General features: G+C 35.8%; 1 protein-coding gene across 1 annotated transcript; it reads right to left on the bottom strand.

Annotated features, from left to right (window-relative positions):
- Window positions 1-5771: 5771 nt before the first annotated feature.
- On the bottom strand, window positions 5772-10666 carry LOC127844212 (15-hydroxyprostaglandin dehydrogenase [NAD(+)]-like). Its single transcript, XM_052374280.1, has 6 exons — window positions 10581-10666; window positions 10210-10321; window positions 9612-9708; window positions 8228-8304; window positions 7705-7868; window positions 5772-7372 (listed from the first exon to the last, which is right to left on the bottom strand). Exons 2-6 carry the CDS (start codon window positions 10210-10212, stop codon window positions 7249-7251), a joined length of 465 nt encoding a protein of 154 aa, XP_052230240.1. The 5' UTR covers window positions 10213-10321; window positions 10581-10666; the 3' UTR covers window positions 5772-7248.
- Window positions 10667-12278: the final 1612 nt, after the last annotated feature.

The raw sequence follows: 12278 nt of genomic DNA, 5'->3' as shown, positions 1-12278 counted from the left end.
TTTTCAAGATCCAATGTTTACATTTATCAATATAACGCATTTAATGACAAACTTCAAAATATGCCAAAATCTGTGAAAAGGCCCCTTTAAATATTACGATGTCAATTTGGGTGTTCAAAATGTGTGCTTACATAAAGACAATAGGATGTGTCATTTTAAACGATTTTTACCTGTGATTATGCTCCTCATTTCTGCGCTGTAACTAATGAAGATTTACTTTTGATCTTGTAGTAAATGTAGTACCCTCTCTCCGATACACATATGGCAGATCGTGTGACACGCCTTGTTTATAATAATAAAAAATACTGAGCGATTGTAATTGAGATAAATTAATATTGCTAAATTTATTAAATGCATCAATTAATTAAATTAAATCAATAGGAATTAATTATAATAATAAAATTGAAAAAAAAGTTATCGTAAAAGCCGTCTAAAGTTGTTTATCATTCAACCGTTCAGCAAATAAAATCTAAGGATATTATTTATAGTATAAATATTAAATTGTATTTCTGTGTCAATTTATATTAAATATCCCAACTGGATACGAAACTGAGTAAAAGAAGTTATATCCAGCCAGCCGTTTTTTGCGAATATTCGAATATTCGATTGAATGGATTTGCGAATATTCGAATACCGATATAGGAATTCGATGCCATCCCTAATTTATACGCATGTAATGAGATACAGTCAAAAGATTACATCGAAGCATAAGGGGTAGGTCCGTTTTAAAATATCCAGTCAGACGATACCATCTTAGAACAAAATCAATATCCATTTTAACAGATCCTGTCACATTGAATTTTAGCATAATTTCTAGTTCAATGTCATCCTATCCATTCAGCAGAGAAATATTTGAACATCCTTAAAATGCAGTTTTCGCAAAATATAAGTTACACATTGCTGAATCAACATGAAATATCCTTGCAACTGTTCTTCTAAACATTTATAGGGCGAGTTCAAAAATGGTTTTGTTTCGTTGAAAAACATGGAAGTCAGGCACGCGGTGGTACAGTTCTCCTCAGCTGATACTTGCATGGCAAAAGTGAAACTTAATGAAAACTCTAGAAGTCATATTTTTGCCTAAAAGTCATGATTTTTGATCAAGATAGTGTTCTCTTTTTCAAACAATATAATTGGATGCAACACAGATTTTAATTCTTGGAATTTATTTCAATTTTGATCTTACAAATATTTTTTTAAATCAATTAGAATGAAAAAATGTTGCTGCAGTTTTGCTGATTTTTTCCACCAAATAGATTTTGTTCAAAATTTATATTCAAGTATTATATACAAATCCTATATGAAAAATGAAATAAAAATATAGGGTCACCGGCCTTGTTTTGATTTTATTCACCATTTTATAACATGTACTTTTTACATTTAAAATGGAAAATCTCTAATTGCCTCAAACCAATTAATAACCTATGAAAAACACAATATATAGATATTATATAAGCTGAGATACATAAAATACCATTTAATTAAACAACACAAAGCCAAAAAAATGGAGAACACACGTTAAATCAAAAATTATTTTTTTTAATGTTTATGTCACCCCAAAAAAACATCAATTTTTTACTATTTTTAACACCAAAATGTAATTAAAAAAAATCTGTCAAATAGAATTCTGCAAAACTGCTCAAATATGTACGTGTTGTCATCATAAAACACAAATAAAAAAAGGGGGTCACCGCACTTTTAACAGAGATTTTATGTTATAACTATCCCTACCGTCTACGTAAAATTTTATAAAAATACATCAATTAGGCAAAACCCAAGTACCGGTACATAGATTGTAAAAAATATGCATAAACATTAGAACTTGTTTACAATCTTAACTGGGATCACAACAGCTTACCAAAAGACATTTATAAAAACAATATTTAATCACAAACATAATACCATACAGTATCAAACTCGACCTTAATCATTAATAACTTACATGTACTTGTTCACAGATTTCCGCTTGTTTTGAAGTTTGTGATTAAATGCTTTGAATTGATAAATTTAAACGACATGACTAAAAAGCTCCAGTAAAAAAGAAGAATGAAATTAAAGAAATAAAAACACGTAAAAAAAAACGTTAAACCCACCTGGGATCGAACCTTTGACAATTAAATTATGAACCAACTCGGTCATTTCTGATGATACTGATAACAAAAATATTGAGTTGTGATAAAAGCATCATCGGTGTTGCTATAAATATATTCTCGGTTAAATAAACTGCCGCAACATCCCTTAAAATGAAAAAATATTCTGAAAGATTGGAAAAGAAAATGTTTAACACCAATTGGAAAGATTGTAATAGTGAACATTCTTATTGTGTAATTAATCACTTTTTCATATCATTTCCTTACCCACCCAATACAATTTTAAATGCAAAAAACTACTTGTAACATTAGTTTCATTTGGTACGGGCATAGCAAAATCAACTTGACCACTTTAGTAAAAGAATGTAGTAAAGAAGGTTTAAAAAAGATCGATTCGGATTCATTTATTCCAATATTGAAACTTACTTGGCTAAAAAATATTCAATCAGTCCGGGGAAATTGGATAGATATCACAAAGCTGTATTTTGATACTTATAAACATTTAATCTGCAGTTATCATTATTCTTTAAATAAATGTAAGATACTTTCAAACCTTCTTTGGATAGATGTTTATCTTAAAGATTATCTTTATTGTTTTACATAAGAATTAAACAGAAGAATTCTTGCAAAATCAACATTTCTGAAGCCCAAATATTTTGATAGGAAATACATTTGTTTTTTCTTTAAATCATTAGATGCTGTAATTAATTGTATAGGTAACATATATCAAATTGAACCTTTATTGATGATTTAAAATACAATTTACAGTTGGAACATAATTTCATAAATAATACAGGAGTGACAATAGCAATAGCTCAATTTATGATAAAAATATAGTATATCTTGTCCTACCCATACACTTTTGAAACCATTTTTCCCAATTATTACGACTTATATTAAAAAATAATCTGGCGCAAAAAGACTATAAAACATTTTAAATAAAAACAATTAACAATGATAAATTAAAGCAAAGTGGTATATCATACTTTATGCAACAAAGTCTAGTCTGCAATACATGTTTGGTTGCGTACAGACATATACATATTACCAGCAGCTGAATCATACTACATTTACATCATATTGTAAAACACATATAAAAATATAAATCAAATCACAAAAAAAAATCCACAGTACTGCATGTTACACGTTAACACTCGGTTGATTCTTTATCAACTATTTGAACTAAGTGCTGTTAATTGTTCCACACATTTTTCAATTACTTTATGCCAATTACCGACAGTCTTATTAATTAATTCAAAATTGCAAAAACTGCAACAAGCCTTTGTAGACACATTAGTAAATTATGAATAATTACTGACACATAATATATTGTATCCCATTTTTATACCGACATTGACGGTATAACACCCCATGGAAAATCTAGCCTGTATCCCACCTTGTTGAATATACCTGTCGCGTGCACGGACTACTTTTTATTCTACCACTGATTGATTTTTCATAAGAAATTTCTGGAGTCGAGAAAACTTAAGCTTTAAAATTATACGACCTTCAACCTTTAGATCTAGTCAAGGGACATAAATTTTCGCCATCCATATAATGAATCAGCTGATTGATGCGTCATAAAATAACATACTTATTGCGTCATTTTCCAAACTATGTGATGTCATCTTTTGGTGTACACGATACTAGTATGCGATGTCTGGGAATAAAACATTAAAGACTCGCATTTTTTTCGTGTTAATGTATCCTGGATGTAATTTTGAAAAAGTGCATATTCTATGGACTACTTACCTCTGATGGAACCGGTGAGACGAAGGATTTAGATCTACATCTAGATCTAGCTAATTCGTGTTATTGCCTTTCAGAATGTGCGTGCCTATTTGGATGTGAAATTGTGTGTGTAGAACATACTGATAGGTGTGTATTTTGGTTCAGTAGTCTATTTGAATTGTTTTGCTTTTGGATGTTAGTAAACGTTAGTGTATTTTCTTTGATGAATACACTTTTTTGTTGTTATTTTTATCAAAGAAAGTCTATTCAGAAGGAATAACCCGTTTGCAACGTAAGTGTTTCAAAGCTTAATAGAATTATTACGGATTATCTTGTGTTTGGGTCACAAACTAAAGGATGTGAAGGCTAGAACAAGACGCCATCAAAATCTGCAGCGCCCATGAAAAAAATATGCGAGTATAGTTTTATTGATAATTAATTAAGACATAACAAACGAAGAATACGGTATTTGGTTGGTTTGGAATGTTATTCCTCTGGTAGGGGTGGCATATAGCAGCCGCACTGTCTGTCCGACAGTCCGACAGTCTGTCAGCCAGTCCGGCATTCCGTTTTCCGGAGTTTTTTACGCAATGTTTTCAGATATTGAGCTGATTTTTTGGCATGTGAGTCTACCTACTTGACTTACAGATGAAGTGTTTCGGTCCATCGTTTTTTGGCGAAGTTATGTGCCTTGGAATTAAAAAATTCCCGTTTATGGAATTTTTTTTTTACAAAACGCTTTAAGATATTTATTTGATTGTTGGTATGCGAGTTTACTTACATGACTTGATGAAGTGTGAGTTTCGCTCCGGTTCTTTTAGTTTTGGCGAAGTTGTGGTTCTTGGACTTAGAAATACTCCGTTTTCTGGATTATTTTAAGAAACGCATTCCGATATTTACCTGTTTTATGCCCCCGAAGGGTGGCATATAGTTTTTTAACTGTCCGTCAGTCAGTCCAAAAACTTTAACATTGGTAATAACTATTGCAATATTTAAGATAGCAACTTGATATTTGGCATGCATAAGTATCTCATGAAGCTGCACATATTGAGTGGTGAAAGGTCAAGGTCATCCTTCAAGGTCAAATGTCAAATATATGGCTTCAAAGGGGGCATTGTGTTTCTGACAAACACATCTCTTGTTTGGTATGTGAGTCTACTTACATGACTTACATGCAAAGTGTGACTTTCGTTCCGGTCCATCGATTTTTGACGAAGTAAAGGGTCCTGGACTTTCTCTAAAATAGCTAATGTGTGGCTGCAAAGCGCCTTTGGGGCTTTGTGTTTCACAAACGCAGGTCTTAGTAATCCTATTACGATATGTGTCTTCGGGCGTTGAAGTGCCACTAAGAGACGTTTTTTAATTAATTGAAAATGTCAAGAAACAAAAAAACCACAGTGCATTTCAAAACGCGAGAACCTTTAAAAGGACTTTTCCGCAGATTGTCGAAATGAACGTTTTTGCCACAAATTCAAGAAATAGAGGAAAATTGTAAATCAGGGAGCGATATAACACTTCAAGCGTACAATCAAAGCCTTCATACATTTTTGTTCACGAATAAGCAACATCGGAAAATATAAAATTGTTAAGACGTTACTGAAAAATGTGACCATTTTTCAACGCGCGAATGTAATAAATCGTTTGGCTTTTTTTCAAAAGCATATATTGGGTACTAGACCTTAAATAGTAAATCGATTGAGTATTTTGGGGCTTTTTGTTGGTATTCGTTATACTTTGTGACAATACGCTGCTTGTTAGAATTATAAACTGCATGATAACACGTTTAAGCTCGAATAGCCGAGTGATTTAGAAGATAGTGATTAAGAATAGCCGAGTGATTTAGAAGATAGTGATTAAGAATAGCCGAGTGATTCAGAAGATAGTGATTAAGAATAGCCGAGTGATTTAGAAGATAGTGATAAGAATATATTTTTTTAATCACAAAGCCCGTTCAGCCTCAGAGTATTTATTTTTTCTTAAATTATATTTATGTTTTTATAGCCGGGCTCATTAAATTATGATGTTTACATTTATCAACTTAAAAAAGTTAATGATAATCTACACAACAAATGCCAAAATATTTTAACAAATCCCTTTAAAAGTTAAGACTTAACGAAGTTCGCCTCGGCTGCGTGAAGAAGACATACTATCTAAAATCGCTTTTGTTCATTACCTGTATTTATTTTGTTGGTGTGTTACAATTGTAGTTTCATTCTTTATTCTCATTTATATACATACATTACATATTTATAACAGTGACACATATTCACACTAAAACATTATGTATATAACCGCTCATGATGTTGAGCTATAAGAGATATTGCAAATGTTTGCATATCATTATATAAAATATAATTCTATTATCACTATTCACAATACTAACAGGTAGAAAGTAAGTGCTACTCTTTCTTTAAAAATAAAATAATCAAAGTTAAGACAATGATTGCTGTAAATTGGAGCACTAGCGCGCTAGTAAAATACATTTTTGTATGAACATAAGTTAAGCTTTTCCGAATTAAGAAATCGTTAATGCACCTATTTCTTTCTTTAAAACAGTCATTTATATAGGAGTGTGTACTATTGAAGTTATTTCTGTTAACAAATGTGTAAGAATACACTATTCACATACAATGATTAATCAATTCCAAAACAATTACTTACTACTAATGGCAATTCAATAAACAGTTTAAATACGATAGAACTTATACATTAATGTACAAATCAAATGGGTATATAAAGTATTTCTTACTGTTGACATATGCATTGAACAAATTAAAATATAAAAGCAAGACTCGCAACTTGTTATTTTTGTTCAATACATTTTACATGCACCTACCGTTAGATTTTCCTAAAACGATATGTTCTCTCTGTACAATATGAATTCATGAACTCTGTAAACACACAAATAATGGTCAAAGACTACATACAATATATCTTTTTTTTCCAGCCCTGCCAGTTGGCACATAGTGTATGCTTTTCCGTTCAATTAACGAGATATTGATGGCAATACTATTGAAATGTGGATCCTTCTCACCCTTCTCGCTTACTTATTAAGTTTCTGCAAGGATTTGAGCGCATGTTGTGACCTGGTACTTATGGACGCCAGCTTGGTTTTCGTGGTCATAACGGTCATCATATGCGAGCTGTCATTATTCGCTTTAGTTGAATGACTTCAACCTGTACACGAATGTTATACACATGAACAAATTAACAGGACCCAGAATGTACTTATATTCCGCAACAACCGATGTTTTGTATACGTCCGTTTTTCGATTGCCTTCTTATCTCATTGTTCGGTTACACGTCCATTTTTCGGTTGTACACAACAATAGGTTCTGTCCCATAAACGATTTGCAAATCCGCTGCTCCATTGCACTGCCGCTGTTTAGTAAACGATTTGTTCCGTTACACGATGCATGAAATTATGTTACACGTCTTGTACAGTAAGCGTGCTGTAAACGTTCCCAGTCTTCTTCGCGCAACGCAAAATCAACCCGTTTCTCGTTTCATCCGTGAGAATGTCAATTAATGCCGCCGACACATCTTCTGTGCTAAAACACGCAAACTTCCAACCGTCACATTTACAATAAGTGTTTTATTCCTAAACAATTTTCTAAATTTTAGCAGTTTGTACTGCATCAGTAGGAATGAGATAGCTATAACCAAAAAAAAAACTATCGACACAATTCGTTTCACAAAACCCGAAACATATGTTCCTAAAGATTATAATTCAGACGGACATACACAGCGGATAACATTTATTCTTTCGTTTTTCGGGTCGAAAAAAGAAGAAACAAAGATCAATGTGCTGCGATGTTATACACATGTGCAACAATTAATTTAGGATCAATCGCCGCGCAAACCAATTCCACGTGAACAGTACCTGAGTACTCCAATGCGCTCAATGAACGCGTTCACGGCTGTCTGGTCCCCGCCGATAGTCTGGGAAGCGTCCCCCGCCGCCATCTGTCTAAACATGGGCGTGTCTACGAACGCCGGACACATCACGTTGAGTCGGATGTTTGACTTCTTGGCCGCCTCGGATACCTTAATAAAGATGTTTCTTTGTTTGTGCGGTGCATCCTTAATACTGATTATTGTTTATTTATGCATTGGGGAAGCTCAAAATAGAATGGTAATATCTTAAGAGAAACAAATAGTTATTATATGTTTACGTTTGTTTACACAAAAATGTCAAGCATTTCTACTCGACAATAAGTGTTGACGGAGTCTGTTTGAATGTACGTTAATTTACACAAAACGTTTAGAACTACAATGGGTTAATGTCAAGTATTCCTCAAACTTAATCGAAACAGTTTTTCCCTTTCTTCGGGACAATTAAACGGGTAACATATCTTGTGTTTTTGTGTGATCAACATAGATATAAGAAGTGTTTTTCAACTTACTGCATAACATCGTGTAGCGTGAATGATTCCTGCCTTAGTGCAGCCATACACAGGCGAGAATGGGTTCGGATTCAAACCTGTATCCAGAAAGTACACATATTAAAGCAGCCATCTATTTTTCAATTAAATGGCTAAAACATGTTGACAGTTCTGGTGTACTACGGTACCACTGAAGTGACATACGGAATATTGCTGAAATATTTCACCTAGGTGCCACCGTTGATACTGCATTTAGTATCCATTTACTCGTAATAAACGAAATAATAACTTTCCTCTCATTATGTATTATTTGACCAAGGAGAAATCTCCAACAGAAGAAAGTTGTTGAATAATGAAGTCATACTGTGCAGAAAAATCATAATTCTTTAACTTCCCGTCAGGTCCACTGACGGACGCTTACCGCCATGCTGGGCGCTTATCCGTCATACTGGCAAAGTTGACGCATACCCGCCATACTGGCCACGTTGACGACACTAACCCGCGTTACTTGCCACGTTTATCCACCATACTGGCCACGCTTTCCCGCCATACTGGCCACGCTTAACCGCCATACTGGCCACGCTTTTCCCGTCATACTGGCCACGCTTAACCGCCATACTGGCCACGCTTTCCCGCCATACTTGCCACGATTACCTGCCATACTGGCCATGCTTACCCGCCATATTGGTCACGCTTACCCGCCATAATTGCCACGATTAGCCGCCATATTGGTCACGCTTACCCGCCGTACTGGCCATGCTTACCCGCCATACTGGCTACGCTTATCCCCCATACTGGCCACGCTTACCCGCCCTACTGGCCACGCTTACCCGCCATACTGGCCAGGCTTACCCGCCATACTGGCCACGCTTACCCGTCATACTGGCCACGCTTTCCAGCTGTCGTTTCCCGCCATACTGGCCATGCTAACCCGTCATACTGGCCACGCTTACCCGCCCTACTGGCTACGCTTATCCGCCATACTGGCCACGCTTACCCGCCCTTCTTGCCACGCTTACCCGCCATACTGATCACGCATACCCGCCATATTGGTCACGCTTACCCGCCATGTTGGCGGGTATCCAGCTGTCCTTTCCCGCCATACTGGCCACGCTTACCCGCCCTACTGGTCACGCTTATCCGCCATATTGGTCACGCTTAACCCGCCATAGTGACCACGCTTACCCGTCATACTGGCCACGATTACCCGCCATACTGGCCACGCTTACCCGCCATACTAGCCACGCTTACCCTTCCTACTGGTCACGCATACCCGCCATACAGCTCACGCATACCCGCCATATTGGTCACGCCTACCCGCCATGTTGGCCACGCTTAACCGCCATACTGACCATGGTTACCCGCAATACTGGCCATTCTTACCCGCCGTACTGGCCATTCTTACCTGCCATGCTGGCCACGTTGACAATGCAGCCCCCGCGGCCTCCATGCTCTACACTGAGATAGTACATGGCGAGTCGCAGTCCACGTAGGGTCCCTTTCTGTCGGATGTACAAGGAGTAATCAGTTTGGTTTCAATCGTGTTCATAATCATGGCCAAAAGCTTAATAGTGTTTTAAAGCTATTAGCCGATAGCAAAAAATATATTTTTTTTACATTTCGACTCCTCTGGCTAGGTTCTTATCATGTAACGCTGGACTACACAACCGAGCATTGCAGGTTCGATCTCAGGTCCGGCCATATACCTTATGAAGGGATAAGTAATGAAATCCTTAATATGACCACCCCCCACACACACAAACATCAGATTCAAGAGGGGCACTTGTCAGTTACCGACATTAGTGTTTGAACTTTGTACTGGTTATCCAGCTGTCCTAGATGTGTTTGTACACTCGACAAACGTAAGGGCGAGATAGAAAAGTATGTACACACGATGCAACCGACAGATATAAGGATAACAATAAACAAGTTTTCAACATCATCTTATAAGAGTATATTTAGTTAGCAATAAATCAAGAGTTAACATATCACAACATCTCCACCATGTTAACATTCACAGTTTGTTCCCACTTCTCGTCCGTTTCCCCTCCTATTCCAGCGTTATTGACGACTATATCGATCCACCGAACGCCTCTTTTGTCTGTTTGAACACAGCTTTAACATAAGAAAGACATGGCGATAGTAATACAGACAGGGGAGGTCTGATTTTGTGTGTGCAATTATTCCTTGGTTAAATAATATGCATATAATGTCGGCCAAAGTTTCAAATAACTAGTTGTGACGAATTGCAAAACAACCCAAACAGCATAACATGCAGTTGTTATGATGTAAATAGACATGCATGCGAACTGTTAACGTTTAACAACGTACATAGATAAAGTTTCTTTTACGCAAACATAGACGCACGACAAACCCTCAAACTCCGTCGCAGACGTGATGTTACACTTAGAGAACATGACGTTGTCGTGTCCGTACTGTTGTCTGAGATCCAACTCCGTGGCCACACCCGTCTCTGCGTTGAATAGTCGGCAATACAGACCTAAGATTAATAGAAAAGAACTGTATTAGTGCGGGACATGTTTGAACAGACCTTTATCAATGAGTGACGTGTTGAAACATACCTGAGTCAATGGGTGACATTTGGAACAGACTGCATGAAAGGACTACTTACCGATGTAAATGTTTGAATTTTTTTTCCTTTCAAGTTGATGACCACATGTCAATTTCTTGTATGCTGTTTAACTCAAGCCTAAATTATGCAAGATTCGATGGCCGATTGATAACAGCAATATGATCATTAGGCCCCGGGATCGAATCGGGGTCAGCAAAAAATGTTTCACGGTTATTTATGACCTTTTAATGTCATTGCACGTTAGCATGAAGTACCGTGAAGTTAAATATGAAATAAAAAATAAATTTCCTAAAAATTACAAAAATACACTAACAAGTTTAGACACCGACGTTAATCGCTCAATATTTTACTGTGCCGTGCATGGATACACATATATGCAGTATATTGATATTCGTCCGCAAATTCATGATGATCATCGAGCAGAGAGAGAAGTTAATATGATTTATAATGTTATTTATATAGAACTATCCGCTCGCGGGAATATCATGTAAATTGAGCGAATCATAATGAACACATGTCGACTCTAGATAGTGACATACATGTGTAATTCATCGAATTTTTGATCACGGTAGACAAATGTATAAAAAAAATCCTGAAAAAAACTCGGTTGATACTATAAGTAATGTACACATAATTTAGTAATAACTACATACCGTATGTAAACTAACGAAAGCCTACAACCAGTACTTTGTGTCTTTGGGGGAGATCTAAAGAACGCTCCCACGGTGGGGATCGAACCCGTGACCTCCCGGTAAATCAATGTAAATCAATTGTTTTCGTAGTTTATCTCTGAAGATGTGTTTACATAAAGCCAAAGCGTGTTTTACATATTGTTAAAGCTTCTTTTGTTCAGTATTGTGATTTATTATGCTCAAAGACTAAGCCCGAAGTTAAAATACGACCGCAATAAATGTATCTAACTTCAAGGCTTGTAATTCAAGCGGACTAAGACCAAACAAAAGTTGCTTGTTTTCACTTACATTTAAAAAACTGGGAATTTCAGGCAATATTTCGTTGCCTTTATACTATACTGTAAGCAAGTTATTTCCCACCTTAATAAGGATGTTTAATGACAAAACTTTCCAAAAGGCCATGCTAAATTTCTTCCACATGTAAGACTTAATTTTGCGTATTACTATGATCAAATGTAGGGTCGTTCAGTTTAATGGAAACACACAATTTGTAAGTACAAACTATGCAGTAATACCGACTTAGCGATAACTTCAATCGGATTAAAGGAACGGTGCGTATGGTGTATTTTGCTTATAATTGAATATTGGATTTTCGTATATTGAAAACTATTAATGTTTATTCAAAAGTAATACTGCAGATAAAAAATCAAGGAGTTAAGTCCTATCGTTTATCAGGTATCGAGTTATCGCATATGGATATAATTTCTAAATGACTATTACAAAGTTGTAAATACATGTAAGAGTAAGATAAACAAACGATTCAGGGGCCGTTCGCAGGAATTTGAAA

Source organism: Dreissena polymorpha, chromosome 9 (assembly GCF_020536995.1).
Source record: "Dreissena polymorpha isolate Duluth1 chromosome 9, UMN_Dpol_1.0, whole genome shotgun sequence".
NCBI lineage: Eukaryota > Metazoa > Mollusca > Bivalvia > Myida > Dreissenidae > Dreissena > Dreissena polymorpha.
This window is presented reverse-complemented; position numbering and strand designations above follow the sequence as displayed.

Bases quoted from the DNA above. Each gene is read 5' to 3' on its own strand.
- LOC127844212 (XM_052374280.1), bottom strand. The intron at 8,305-9,611 runs GTAAGAATGGCC...TTCTGGATACAG, and splicing joins CAACGTGGCCAGCATGGCAG to GTTTGAATCCGAACCCATTC. The intron at 7,869-8,227 runs GTAAGTTGAAAA...ATCTTTATTAAG, and splicing joins ACGCTACACGATGTTATGCA to GTATCCGAGGCGGCCAAGAA.